This window comes from Trachemys scripta, chromosome 4, assembly GCF_013100865.1.
Source record: "Trachemys scripta elegans isolate TJP31775 chromosome 4, CAS_Tse_1.0, whole genome shotgun sequence".
NCBI classification, from domain to species: domain Eukaryota; kingdom Metazoa; phylum Chordata; order Testudines; family Emydidae; genus Trachemys; species Trachemys scripta.
Window position 1 is genome coordinate 18,178,725 of NC_048301.1, and position 15,761 is coordinate 18,194,485.

Here is a 15,761-nt window from a genome sequence, read left to right on the forward strand (position 1 = left end):
CCCTGATTTCAGTGGGTGTCAGATCAGGCATTTTGCATTGCTGCTAAACAGCTGCTATGCTCTGCCTTTGTGGTGAGCAATGTCATTCTTCTGTATCTTCTATAAACAATGAGTAAAGATTGTAAAGTGCTTTGGGATCCACCTGGCTGAAACGCACTGCCTAAATCTGGCTGAAACGCACTGTATTATTAGTATTATTCCATAGAACCAGCACCATCATGTAATTCACACCCCACTGTATTTCACCCTTGATGGCTGTTAAAAGGGCCACATGTGAAATGAGTTCTCCTAATGCATTTCTCCTTCTTTGGTTACGATACAGATGTTTAAACACGTCACACAGGTTTTAATCAGCCGAATGGCCCAGTCGACCGGCCTACTGAAATCAATGAGAGTCTCACTGACTTCAATGGGTCTTGGATCATGCCCTAACTATCAAGGAGCACAAAGGCAGAACAGCGGGGTGTCCATTCCCCTGCAATAATGTTTCTTTCAAGCTCCTGCTTCCCTACACAGAGACTAGTGGGACCTTGACACTTGTTGTAGATACACGGCATGCCACCATCTCACTCCCAGGCGGCTCCAGAGCTCGCACTACCTCACAAAAGCTGCTGCACTCTCTGTATCAGTTTGCTCTCTCAATTTCAGCTACAGGAAAGCAGTAGCCAATCAGGTGAGTGAAGCAGATTGGGTCTCTTCAATCAATTTCCCTAAGCCTCTTTGGTCCCTGAGAGGAGTATCTACATCACTCTCTTTTCTTTCTCTGCACTGACCTGAGGCTCCAGCACGGCAAGCTGTGATCACTCAGGCACAATGCAATGCAGGCCAGCCTGAAATAATTTGGTGGTCGTCCAAGGAAATACATTTAGGAATGAGTAGGGAGTGTATCAGCATTAAGTTTCAGTCTAGCTGCACTTTTCCTGCATCACAGAATCACAAAGTCTCCGTCTCCTCATCTGGAGTGGGATTGATTCAACACTCGGACCCTCTGAAAAGACAGAGTTTTCCTCTCTTATTATTGCTGTGCTACCGCAATCTACCAAGATGTGTGACTGCTTTCATCTAGTTCTTCCTAACTGGCAAGGATCTCCAGCCAGTGGTGGGCTTACTTTTTCTATACTTTGCTGTATTCTGCTTCTGCTTTACTGTGCTCTGCTAGCTGCAATTCCTCCTCCTTTGAAGCAAAGCCTGCAGCTCCTAGGGTGTGGCTTTCTCTGATGCGGCATGAATCAGATAAGAAGGAATAGAATTAAGAGACTCCTCTCCTGTAGTTATTCAGTCTAAACTTTCCTCAGTTATGCTGGAGCCAAGTTTAAGGAATCCTCCAACATTGTGTATGATTAAATGAAATGCTTTCTAAATTAGTCGTTTTCAGACTGCATGCCTTACATGAAACGTTTGCCCTTCATTTCTCATAGCTCTTAGAAAGTAAACAGCAGTATGCAGTGCATGATGCAAACAAGCTGGCTTTTATTGTAGCTAAAATCCATGTTGTATATTCTGAATTTTTAAGTCCTGTGCTTCGTATTTGATCTGATGAGTGAACAATATAGCATTCCAGAAGGGTTTTCTCTCTATTTCTCTACTACAGAGTAGAGTGGAGAGAAATCAGAAATTTAAACTTTCTTTTGAAAGAAAATAGTGTACAAACTTTAGTGTAAAATATTGCTGAAACAGAACATCAGCGACTGGATGATTTAATCCAAAGACATTAAAAAACTATATAAAATAAAAAAAAACAAATTCTAAGCTGGCCAAAGCATGCTGATATATTAGAATTTTGTCCTCTAGTGTGTAGTTAGGACAGTACTATGATAGGCAACTAGTAGTCTTAAAGTTGTGCCTTCATTTCTTCCCAGGATCTGAGAGTCCTGTAGTACCTCCTTTTATCCTAAAGCAGAAATAAACTGCATTTATCTATGTGCTGCATTAAATTGACCTTTATTCATTCTGGGGAGAAGTCAATTTAAAGATTGTGTGTAAAAGTTTTGAACGGATATAAAAGGGAGTGGGTTTTAATTAACATGCTTGACTATTTCTGCTTTCTGGTTTGTAAATATTTTGGTATTCTGTTTTCCATAGCACAAGATATTAAGGAGTAGCTTATCTTACCCTTATTTGTTGAATAAAATAATACATTACACCTTGCGTAGTCCCATTGAAATAATTGGGATGGCTCAAGATGTAAATTATCCCTCAGCATGAGTAAGGGAATTACAATCTAGTCCTCTATTAACTCATTGATGTTTTGTTTAGACTGTTGAGTCAATAATTTAAGATTGTCGTTTAAATTGAGTGCACAAGCACTCATCTCATTTGGTTTACTTAAAATATACCGTACTTATGCTTCCAGAACATTGTTTGATGGCCTTTAAGGGAAGATTTTCCTTTATAAATATGACTTTTTCAAACAATAACATTGTGTTGGTATTTGCTAACATGTTTATCTCCTTAAATAGGATCACTTATTTAACAAAGTCACCCCCTTTGCGGGTATTAATATTTCCCACTGTCCAAAGAGTATTGATTGCGGTTTCTAGGTGCTAAATAGAAAAAAAAAATACTAACACTCCACTCTCACTTCACCATTCGGGCCTCACCCATAACTGATACTTCCCACAGCCATTACCCTAAGAGATTTTGTGTTAGCAAAACAATCATTCTGTTCTGCCAACGCGTGGTTTCCATAAAATTGCTGTTCATGTTCCTTAAAAATGAATGATCACCCATACATGTAGAGGGGTCTCAAATTTGTATATCAGATTTGTATAGATTTCTTAGGCAAACTATGTAATGTCATCTTTCCTGTCTAGGATATGACATGCATCTGAGAAACCTTGCCAGATAAGAAAGGGAGGGGGGAGAGAAGTGTGATTAGGGGCAGGCCAGAAGGCGGAGAATCTCAGTACAAATAAGGAACTTCTCAAGTGGAGCAAACAACACATGTTCCTTCCTTTTAAAAAAATGTTGAAAATAGATAAGGTTCATAGTTCTTAGTCTAGTTTACTGCATTTAGCTTCGCTGTGTCTCATGATGATACCCAACCCACATGGCAAAAAGATAAACAATATTTTGCATGTTTCCTGTATGAGAAAGGCAAGGACACATTTGCGACCAGAGATCAGATATCTGGGCAGGGTTTGGGACACATGCTCGCTGCACATTTTGGAATTGTTGATGAAAATTGATGAAATATTTTTAATGAATTAATTTTTTTCAAGTTTAAAAAATAATAGAAGAGAAATGCTGCCTCAGCAAAGCAGGGAAATCACCAGATCCCCAAATAACAACCATTAAAGGGCTTCCCAGCACAATGGTCTTTTAACTTACCATCTACTGGAACTTCTTTTGGGGCCTGAACCAAAGCCCACTGAAGTCAATTGGAGTCTTTCTAGGCCCTGATTCAACAAAGCATTTAGCCACACTCTTAACTTTGAGCACATGCATTTCAATGGGATTTAACAAAGTGCTTACTGTTATGCATGATCTGAACTTCAAGTGGTTTGCTTAACTGAGGCTTTGGTTCTCAGGGTTGCTGCCTCCCAAGGGCCAGCTTCATCTTTGCCCTGTATGGGAGGAACACCCAACTGGGTATGCCAGTACACATGTGGCTGATGTCAGCAGCAACTATGAACGGGGCCAGAGACAGAATTCTAATGCAAGTAGTAAAAAAGAAGGAATGACCAATAAAAACAGAATTTCCTTTCCCCTTTGGGCAGATTGTCTTCTCTGTTATATGATACCATTGGCTCACTGAATTTTTGGATGTTCATTATGAGTAAGAAGCTGCTGATTATGGGCATCAACCTTGTAGATCTAAAGTAAAATAATAAATACAGTTGATTGAATGCCCTTTTTCTCTGAAATGCCCTCTGCTGATGTTTGTCTACAAGAAGCAATGATTTAACAACATGTATTCCAGTATCGTTAGGAGGCAATGATAAGGAAAACATTTTATGCTATTGTAAACTGGCATAACTCAATTGACTTCAACCAGCTTAGGGTCCGGTCTTCTATGCCATATTTCCCTTTTCCTTCTTTAATTCATTCAAAGTGTGAAAACGACACTGATTCTTAACATTTTCAGCAGAAACGTTATCGAATCTCAACTCCCCGCCTCTCCAATAAGCCGCCACAAATCCATGCACACTTGAATTCATGCTGACACCAAAACAATTGTGGTGTCAGTAGAGGCTGCAAAAGAATCTGATTCATTTTGGCTTCTGGTATGGTGATGGTTGCCAGCTCAGTCGGGGAGCCTATTAAGTTATCTCCCTGTGGATTCTTTTCCCCTCCTTCCAGGGTCATCTCACCAGCTTGTATTTGTTGCTAATGATTTTATATCTGTGTTTCCACTGGACACCCGCAGGTTCTTTTGTACATTGGTAAATGTATTAAGTACCATGTGGAATGGAAACCTCAAAACCACAGAGGCTCAGAATCAGCGAGGCTTTGTTGGTCTGTCATCACTGTGCAGTAAACACTATTACTATTTTGTACTTAATTGGGCAAACAAGGGATGGTATGTCCTAGTTAGTGGAATAATAGGTTGCCACTGCCAAGATTTCTGATTCATAAGGGAAATGAGCTTGATGTAGGAACCATTCCAAGAGGAATGAAAACGGGGATGCTTCTTAGCATGTTGTTTAGAAACTTCAAGAAAGGGAGACAATTTCTAGAGGACCCACAAGCAGTCTTGGTAGCAAATTTCCCCCAGGACAAATTTGTCTTTGGGATGGTAAATGTTCAGGCCTCATCCGCGTCTGTCCAACCTGCTCAGTATGGGACACTGCCCTTTTAAGTATTGTTACTGCGCAAGAAGTCTGCGAATGCAGGCCCAGGGCCAGGGTTAGGGTTTGCCAGCTAGAGCCGCTGGGTCTGTTGCGATTGCTACTGGTAATGGTGAAGGCTGTTGCTGAGTGAGATAACTGGCGCCCTTGGTTCCCATGATTGTCTGCTGTCAATGGAAACAATCACGTTTTAAGTTCTTAGGGCCTGATCTGCAGCCCACTGAAGTGATGAGATGTCTTTCTGTTGACTTCAGTGGGTTCTGGATCAGGCCCTTAAAACAGTGGTGCCCAAACTTCTCCTGTGGCACCCCCCACCCTTTACCAGTAATAGAATCTGTCCTCCCTTCCCCAAGTGCTGCAGAGCCAAGACTTCCTCAGCAGAGGAGCTTGGGCTGAAGGCAGAGTTGGGGGAAGAACCGGGGACGGGGAAGGAGCCCGGGGCTAGAAGTGGAGCTGGCCTGTGAGCAGAGAGGGAATGAGGGCAGAGCTGGACTGGGGATGGAGTGGAGCTGTGGCTGGGATCGGAGCTGGGCTGGGAGCAGAGCAGGGGGCAGAATAGAGCTGTGGCTAAGGGCAGAGCTGGGCTGGGAGTGGAGCAGGGCTTGGTGGCGCTCCCTCCCTGCCCCTGGGTGGGGGTCTGGCCCAGGCCTCACCGCACCCCCTCCTCCCAAACACTCCTCTGTGCTCCCCTTGGGGGGCATGTCCCACAGTGTGGGGACTACTGCTGTAAAAAGTGACTTCTGCAGCTTTAACTCATGCCACAGAAACAGTGACATCTTAAGAACACACCTTTGTTTTCCCCTTTAACATGGATGTTTATGTCATCTGATTTGGTTACTAGACATAGGCAGGTTTTGAAATGCCAGATATGTCCTGATTTGATATACTTACCCATACAACACCAGGTAACTGAATAAACTGACTTATGGGTACTGAGCTATGTCTGAGACAGATAGTAACTGATCAAATTACTGTGTCTGAGGGCTTGTTTCCATGTAGAACTATAGTGATACAGTAATACCAGTATAAATCCTCGTCTGGATGCTCTTATTCTGGAGTTATACCAGTACTGCTATAGCAGCATAAATAATTATAATGGTGTGGTTCTGTCGGTAAATTTCCCTGGGTTGACCAGCAATAAGACATGGGAGCCTAAGGGAAAACAATATGTCTCCTCAGTTGTCCTGTGTTATGGTGGGACTTTCTGTCTCACCTCTAAATGGATTCTCTCTCTTAAATCATGCAGCTGGCGTGTTGGGTGCTGCTCTGATGCCTCAGCCGCAGTGCACACATATGCAGATGTGCTAATCCGGTATACACTCATACCACACTAAAAGGAAAAGAGAAAACAGCCCAGTCACCTTCATCATTCTTGGAGCGACAAATCAGTGGTGGCAGGTGCTCTGAATAGACTCATTTTTTTAAAAGCGAGCTCAACACAAGCAGCCCTAAACTGAGTGCTTGAGTCTAGAGCAGCACCATGAATTGCACTGGAGATGTGCTCCGAATATGGATGAATGCAGAAGACAGTTTGAGGTGGACACAGTCAAGATCAGAGTTTCCATTACACAAAGGCGTTCTCTGACACATGGAGACCTTTCTGCATGAAAATATTCTTTCACTCAGTTCAGCCTTTTTTTATTTCACGAATATTTGCATTCCATTTTGGAATCAGACTAAATGTATCCCTATGGTAAACAGCATTTACTGTGTCTCAGAAGAGACACTAGCAGTTTTGCTGTAGCCGTTGTTACAACGGCTGTTGACGTGTGCGAGACGGTGTTGTATTTGGTTGGAATGGGGCTGGGAGTAACAACTGCTAAATTCCATTGGTTAATCTGCCACAAACCATGAGTCTGACCTTGCTTGCAGTAAAACCAATGGGAGAATTACCATTGCCATCAATGAGAGCAGGACTGGGTCCTAGATACGTGGCTTTGGCAGTGTTGCCAACTCTTGCGATGTGATCATGACTCTAACAATTTTGGTTCTTTTTTTCACTTATCTCATAAAAAAAATGATGAAAGGCGCCAACTCACTCCCTTATTCAAAATGGCCACCATTTCTTGTCTCACCATCTCATGACAGTCAATGGGGCTGAAGCCAGCAAGAAGGCTGCCATTTCCCTACGGTCCATCTGCATGTGGGAGTTAATAAAGTGGGCTGCCAACTCCCACTGTTTTGAATGAGATTTAAGTCATGCCCACAAGCAAAATGGCGGCCACTGTGCAGTTCAGGGGGCTAGATAAGACAATTTCACTGCCATTTTTAGTTGCGTTAGCTACATTAAAGCTGGTGTGGGCATGCCTACTGAACTGCAATCACACCTCCGATTGCAGTGTAGATATACCTTGGGAGAAGAATTTGTCAAACAGTGAGATTTAGTGGGTGGAGATGAAGTCAACAACTAGGAAAAAAGACCAAGATTATCAGTCAAGGTAGCAAGATCTGTAGGTGAAAATTGTAATAAGCTGAAGTCACTGGAGCTAAATCAATTCACCTCAGCTGAGGATTTGGTCCAGTTAATTGTAATGGTATCTGTACATTCAGCAGCTGTTCTCTGAGTTACAGAAAAGAGCAAAGAATCTTGCTAGGGTGGGCGAGCAATGGCTTGGTCTCCAAGTCAAATACAAAGAAAGGAGGGAAGCAAGAGAAACCTTGAGATTCAGAGATCTCAGCTGGTGAGCAGTGCAAATAAGGGAATAGTACAAAAGGAAATAAGAATAAACAAGTCCTAGGAAAGTTCTGTCATGGTCAATCATGCAAATATATCTCAAGCCATCTTAATGATTCTGAGTAAAGGGAAAGATGTCAGCTGCACTGAGAAAACACTACGAAAACAGCCTCTCTTCTTGTCTCTCTTCCATCCCCTCTGTGTTGTCTCTCGGCTTTGAGTCACATTAGTATAGTAACACAAGGATGCTCTGGCACAGCCTAGCCAACTCCCAAGGTGACTTACCTTCCCCATTCCATTTTCATGCCTCCATCTCTTCTTTACGTGTATGGTGTGTGTCTCCGATGCTCTTTTCTACACCTTATGAGTGACAGTAGATAGTAGGGACAGGAAGACACTTCAAACTTTTCCCAATTGAACTGACCAGTAATGGGGGAGGTCTCATGATGCCTTTGCTTGATTAATGAATTTATTCGCTAATCAGAAGGAAGCTGCCATTTGCACAAGAATATCTTGTTAATCAGCAAAGATGGAAGAAAAATGGAAAACATGCCTACCAGTCCAGTAGTGCTGTAGCGAAATATTTGCTGGGCTAGCTATATAGATAAGCATTAGGACTGCTTGTGAAGGGGTTACAATTTTCACCCCACAGTGGGTTTTGGTGTGGAAAGTAAGGATGGACAATGCTCAAAAGGTTCCGAATTGGTCCCACTCAGGTAAACCCTTAAAATACTGGATATGCTTGAAAATCTTCTGGAATCTCTCTAAATTGTTGTCTCTCCCTCTTCTCCCTTCCCTCTGTGCTACCTGTTATTCTTTTCTCTTTCTTCTCACAATGCTCTGTGGGAACCAGTGGAGGCTAGGCACTGAGGATGGGGCAAAGAGCTAGAACTCCTGAATCCACACCTTGCTCTATCATTGATAAACTATGTGATTTAGGCAAGTCACTTGACCCCTCAATGACTCAGTTTCCCCACCTTTAGCCTGTGGACAATACCGCTTACCTGTCCCACCTGGAGGTTAAGAATTAATTAGTTAATATTTGTGCAGAACTTTAAAAAATAAGGTGCTGAGCCTTAATTTTCATTCAGTGGAAGTCCGGCAGAAAGAGACAAAGGATGTTTGAAATCAAGGAACAAGCAAACAAAACCCTGGCTTGTGTTCAAAGAGAATACAGACACATCAGTGTTCTGTAGTCTGCTTACAAAAGCAGAAAAGCTCATCAAAGCCAAAATCCTAGACAAACTGAAATGGCTTTTGAGAACTCTGTTAAATCACAGATAGTTCATATGATGCAGGGTGTGGTTTCAAAACTAAAAGCACCCCACCCCATGTTATCATTGCAGGAAACTGCAGATGAATAGCTAAAACACCTAACCCATTGGAGTGGGAACATCTGGCAGACTGTGGCTAGAAAAGTATCTATATCTCCCCAGGTAGATGGTCACTTTTTAACTGGACATGCTCAAACTTTGATGAACGTGTTCAGTCTATTATGCTATATTCACTCTTGTAGATAAAAGGGCTAGTCAGTAGCTCTTGAGAGACTCCGTTTCATGCCTCTCTGAGTGAACAGCGTATTGGCTGGAGCAATTCTGAGTGTTAGAGCGCTCTTGATTTTTGTAATTCTTAAATCTGTTTGCTGTCAGGTTATATTTTGCTGGATATGTGCCCAGATTATGAGGTTTTTTTCAATGACATTGCTGCAAGCTGTGTCTTACTTTCCACACCAAAACCCACTGTGGGGTGAAAATTGTAACCCCTTCACAAGCAGTCCTAATGCTTATCTATATAGCTAGCCCAGCAAATATTTCGCTACAGCACTACTGGACTGGTAGGCATGTTTTCCATTTTTCTTCCATCTTTGCTGATTAACAAGATATTCTTGTGCAAATGGCAGCTTCCTTCTGATTAGCGATCAGAAAGGATAATCCCATTGTTCTGATAGATAGAATCTACCCATTACTGTGCTGTGTAAATGTGCTCTCTGAAAGAAGAGAAAATGGAGAAGAGCTTCTTTAACCGATTAGGAATCATTGGACCTAACTGGCATCTAGCCCTACTCCAAAATGGGGAAAAGGTAGCTATTTTTAAAGACACTTGTACATTCCATTAAAAATATGAAGTACAAGTTACCACAACTTCTCTATTTGTATGGGCCAAATTCAGAGGTGAGTCTAAGCAAGTCTAAGGAAGTCAAGGGGCATCAAACTTGGAGTAGCTCACACATTCTTTGGCTGTCGACAGTGAGTATGTTATATCAATTTATACTCCCTCTGTACTTGCTTTGGCAACCCGTGACTTAATTACTCATTTAGGCTCTCTTCGACTCACAGGGCCAAAATGCATGAGTTGGATCCTAGTACATTAGCTTGTGGCTGGTCTACACTACAAAGTTAGGTCCGCTTAACTACATTGCTCCAGGCTATGAAAAATTTCACACCCTGTGTGATGTAATGAAGCCAACCTAAGCCCTGGTGTAGACACTGCAAGGTTGACTGAAGAATTCTTCTGTTAACCTAGGTAGCACCTCTCGGAGAGGTGGATTTACTACAGCGACAGGAGAACTCCTTCCATCGCTGTAGTCAGTGTCTACATTACCCTGCTGCAGCTGCGCTGCTAGCGTTTCTACTGTAGAAGGGGTGGGGATTAATACACTCACAGAGACAAAATATGTGCAAAGCCTTTGAGAGAGGAAGTATGGTCTTGTGATTAGCCACATAACTAGAACACAGGAGGTCTAGGTTCTATTGCTTTGCCACAGACTTCCCATATGATGGCACACACTTTGAAACGTGCCCACTAAATTTGGATGCCCTCATTTTTTGAGTTACCTTACCTGCCACAGGTTAGGCAAACAAAAATGGAGACATCCAAAGTTAGTGGACACTTTGGGAAATTCTGGCCCCCGTACTGCAGTCGGGTGCATGTAAGTGGACCAGGATCTGGGAAGCACAGGTGCTGTTTGCTTCTGTTTTTCCTCTCGAGGGCAGGTTGCCAAAAGGGGCTTGGGTGGGGCAGGAATAAATTGGGGTCATGGTCCCTCTGAATCAGCCCCAAGAGAGTTTTCTGCTCCATCCCAATGGATCAGCCTTGGAGAGGCTGCACAGTATGGGGAGGAGGTGAGTAGCCCTCAGTGGTGAAAGAACAGGTTAAGGACTACTTAGAAAAGCAGGACATGCACAAGTCCATGGGTCCAGGTCTAATGCATCCGAGGGTGCTGAGGGAGTTGGCTGATGTGATTGCAGAGCCCTTGGCCATTATCTTTGAAAACTCGTGGTGATCAGGGGAGGTCCCGGACGATTGGAAAAAGGCAAATATAGTGCTCATCTTTAAAAAAAGGGAAGAAGGAGAATCCGGGGAACTACAGACTCACTTCAGAAGAAGTGCAACCAGAAATATAACTCTCCTTGCCAGAGTTGGATTGGCTCTGCTGTGCTAATAGGAGTAAAAACTAGTAAAACCTATCCTTGTCCCTAAACTCATCAGATCGGACTGACGGAGCAGATCTGTTGATTTCATTTGCAAGCAGTGGCCCTCTACCATATTTACAGCATCACTGTTCAGGTTAGAGCTCAGCCTTAAAGGGAAAGACCGGTATTACTACTTATTGGGCCAATTGTCAGCCGTTGTAAATCAATATAAGTCCACTGAGACCAATGGCACGACACTGATTGACACCCGCTGAGGGTCAGACACATTATTATCGCCCACCAATTTCTTTTACTCACGAGTTTTACCTTTTAATTTTCCATTCCCCTGGCTTTCCTTATGCTGATGAGTAATGGATCATTTACTGTACATCAAAATAGTACAGCTGTGCGATGACAGCTTCATTCCGTTTAATCTGTTCAGACAGCTCATAGCGCAGGAGCACACGTCCTTCGTTCGCCAGATTATACCCCTATAATGTGAACCAGCTGCCGAAAGCCACATCCTATTTTTGCAAAGGGGACACTAGCCTGGCAACTTCTTCCCACAAGATCATTTCTAAAAGCGATCATCTGCCATTTTAACAGCTGGCAGTAGCTGATAATAAGAGGAGCCCGGGGTAATGAGAGATCCAGTAACTGATGCACAGCAATCAGCTATGTTAACAATTATAGAAGCAAGAAGGCTTCAGACACCAGACATCAGTTTATCATAAGGAGAACTGAGCAGACTCAACAATTGTAAATAACTGTGTGGATAATCTTTATTACATCAGAATAAATAAGCACTTGCTATGTAGCTTTGTTCTCCTGCATTAGGTTGATCCTGCTTCCGCTGACTACTGCATGTAGTTCCGTTGGCTCTCATGGGGCTACATGCAGACATGGAGGACTGAATGCTAACTATTCATGTATCAAACTGAGTGAGATGACTTCAGGGGTAGATGTTGGTAGATTTAGGTACCCTTAATGTATATTTTGTTGCATCTATAATATGCTTCTCCTGATGCTTGTGAGTAAGGGCTAAAAGATTGTAGGATCAGATCTTTAATTCTTAAACTCACAGCACAGACTTATTATAGTTGTGCCTACTTTCACCAAGCAAGACATAGGATTTTCTTGTCAATCGTAAAATGCCCCTCTTCTATATACTGGTTATTGCAGAAAAATGAGTATTTGCAAAAGGAAACTGTTTCTTTGAGTATAAGAATATTTCATGTAATGAAGGAGATTTTATTTAATATACTGCATCAAGGATTTTGCTTTTGGAAACATGTGGTCTGATCCTCCAAACTCTTGCAAGAGGTGTTCAACACCTGTTAGAGTAAGGCCATCAATCAAACTTATAGATGGAACAAAATGGGAAGAATTAGTTTTTGAATGTTGAGGTGTGTTTATATCCTGAGTCATTCTGGTTCTCAAAAGCATAAGCTCTGATCCTACGTGTTTCTGCACAGGTGGACCCCTCGTCGTATCATGTAGAGCCCTACAGAAATCAATGGGCTCTGTGCAAACGGGCAAGGCTTGTCTGTGTACAGCTAATTGCAGAATGGAGGCCATAAGGAGTATATGTGCACATTGGCTCTAAATTCATAAGCCATTAGAATGGCAAGTGGGGAAAAAACCTGAAAATTTTGAAATAATTTTTGTTGTGTTAGTTTATGATCAGAGATGACTTTTCATGTTGTGACATTTTTCACAACATTTGTACTGATACTTTTATTTTAAAAAAATTGGAATTTTTCATTTTTTAAATAGGATTTTTTTAAAAAATGAAAAATATCCACCATGTGCCTAAGATGATTAATCAAAACTTTACACAATAGTAAAGCAAAAAATGTGTGTGTGTGTGGGGGGGGGAGAAAAGTGAATTCCTCTCTCCTTTTCTCTGTGCTAGTTTATAATTTTTGATTGATTAGCTTAGATACATGGTTGATTTTTTAATAGATAAACATTTCTGAAAATTTCCTATTTTGAAAAGAATTAAAACATCAGAAAGATTTAAAAAATGAAAAACACCACTAAGTTTTTTGAATATTTTTTTTTCAAAAGTTGATTAAAATATTTGAAAAAAACATTACGATTTCCCTCTCGAAATGGTGTTTTTTGACAAAAAAACAAAAGTTTGAAAAACTTCAACCAGCTCTAAAAGCAATAGATTATAAAAAAGAAAATCAGTAGCTCTCCTGGATGATGGGCTCTGGTGACTGTATACCAGAAAGGGTATGCCTCCCGTTTTATGAGCCCTCCTCCTTTCAAAGTAAGAGCTCCCTGTTTTTTGTTTGTTTTTGTTTTTTTGACTTTCAGGTGCTTTCTGTCTGTATGGCCTTTCCATTTAACTCCACGTTCACTGAGTTGATGTAAGAGACTGACATCAAACTTTTATGCTGAAATACTTCTGAAATGTTTAATGTTTAATCTATCTTCCCGAAACAATATAAAGTCTTGGTTCATTGATTTCTACCAATGAACAACTGCAGCCAATCGAACAGAGCAGCATGCACTATAATGATTAAACATTAGCTCAGTGCACCACTTCTCTATATCATCAAATCATGTTCCCTTAGTTATTAGCTCAAGAGTTTGTTCTAGGGTGGATAACAATGGCCATTCAACAGTCACTTACAAGCAGTGGCCAATAGACAAACTGAACTACACCAAATGTAGAGAATTTTGAAACAAAACAGAGGACTTCTTGCGGGAGGAGGGGAGCGAGGAGGAAAAGGGATTTCTCAATATGTCAGAATTATGAGCAGTCCCTCCTTTTGGTGCATGCTACCTGACACAAGGTGTGCCACTCATAAGCATCCCACTTCGAACAACACAGATTCAGTTCAATCTACCAGACGCTATGATTGTTCTGCGGCTCTGGCAGATACCTAGTGCATTTTACTTATTACACATAATCATGTCTTTTAATTCTAGACATAATCAGATCCTGAGCTTTCTATTTACGCTGTTCAAAATGACACTCCTGGCAAGCAGCATCTAAAATAATTAGAATTTCTGGCTGCATTCATAGCAACTAGATGTGCTTCAGTGCTAATCACAATAAGAATATTTTACTCTTCTACGGCACCTTCCTTCTGAGGATCTCAAAATACTTTAAAAACATGAATGAGGTAGATAAGCATTGTTCTCCTCATTGTTCAGATGGAGACGCTGAGGCAAAGAGATCAGAGGGCTCCACTCTGCTCCCATTGCAGTTAAAGGCAAAACTCCTATTGACTTCAATGGGAGCAGACATGGGACCTGAAGGGCCTGGTCCTACAAGATGCTGAGCACATCCTGAGAGACTTAACTTCCATCAATTTCACTGGGACCTGAAGGTGCCTTAGAATCTTACAGGATCAAGCCAACGTCAAAAAATCTATTGCAGAGCCAGCAATCCTATCTGGCCACTTTGCTGCAACTGCCATTTCCCACAGACTGGTCTCTAGGGCCATGCGTTAGCCAGTCCAATCAAACCAACAAACCAAACAAGCAGAAAGCAAGGAGATATGTAGCTATCTTGCACAGGATCCCATCACCTTTGGTTCTTCCTCCAAAAGTGAGTTCCTCACCACCACAGGTCCTAGAGGCCCCACAGAGTTTATTTACAGTGTGTGATATTCAGCCCATGCAGTGGGCCAACCCAAGACACAGACACGATGTGTGGGAGAGTCTGGGGGGTGGTGTCAGGTGCTCCACCCAGATTTGCTGCTTGGCTTGTACTGAGCATGCTCAGTAACACTGCTGAAGCCGGTTGCCCTCACTCTGCCCTCCGGCCTATTTGCAGGCTCGGTGGTCTCTGCCAAGGCCCATGTCAAGTCAAGTCCTATTTTGAGGGCTTAAGTGGGGCATGGGGCTTTGGGGTAAATTTCACACAGCTTGATTATAAATTTCAGCTCTCAGGAAATCAAGACACCTACAATCCTCAAATCTAACTAATTAAAATCATATCCACATCCCAGGGATGTCACATACACAGAGAATTAACACGAGCAGTGAATGCCATATCTAACACATCAAATTTCACTGACACATGAATCTACCCAGTTCTATGAATAACAGGCGGACACTTGACACCGATGAGGGGACTCATTTTATTAAGAAGTAAATCCTACCTGAACTGCTGACTTCAGAACGGGAACAATAAGTCCTATTGTCACTTCCTGAATCTTTCCACTCGCCTAGACCATGTTCACACACACTTAAAAAGCATGGGACACAAAGCCCTTCTACTGGGTGAGCTGAGGGGGAGCCTTGCCCTGGACAAACGAAATGGAGCTGTGTTAAGCTATTCTCAGTTAAAAGGTGCTCCTTTAATTTCTCTCCCTTTCCTTGCTTTCTGGAGCCTCTCTTCCCTCAGGAGCTAGTCTCTTCCTTGCCACCAATTGCCAAGTCTGACAAATCATGACCAAACACCAGAGCAAAACCATGACCATTAGTGATCCAGTAATAAGTGACAGGCAAGGGTACCAGCTCTCTAGGGTCTGTGGTACAGCTGTCTCAGCAAGTAGTCACTGTGGATGAAATTCACCCCTGTGCAGAGAGCCACCACAAGGGACCACTTAAAAACCATGTAAGTCCTATTTTGATTGAGACTTAGTAGTGCATAGGCTGAACCCACAGTGGTGTAATACCACATTACAAAATCCATTTTAAATAAATAAAAGGCTACAGTCTGATGTTTGCCCTCTGCACGGGGATCAAATTCACCCTTGTTGCATTTATAACACCTATTCCACTGCTAATGCCATATCCAGATGAGACCCCCCCCTCTCAGGGTAACCTAATCATTTTCTCTTTCTTTTCCAATTATTCCTTTGCCTTTCTCATGTCAGCATGTCCTCTATAGAGTTCATGGAAACCCCAACGTTTAGC

At 42.2% G+C, this 15,761-nt stretch overlaps 1 protein-coding gene across 1 annotated transcript in view; it reads left to right on the forward strand.

Annotated features, from left to right (window-relative positions):
* Positions 1-846: 846 nt before the first annotated feature.
* The window catches only part of AHNAK2 (AHNAK nucleoprotein 2), an 81,401-nt gene continuing 66,486 nt past the window's right edge, over positions 847-15,761 (forward strand). The window contains exon 1 of the mRNA XM_034767862.1: positions 847-1,099. Coding sequence (XP_034623753.1) covers positions 1,045-1,099 — 55 coding nt within the window. The 5' untranslated portion in view covers positions 847-1,044. The remainder of the gene's footprint in view (positions 1,100-15,761) is intronic.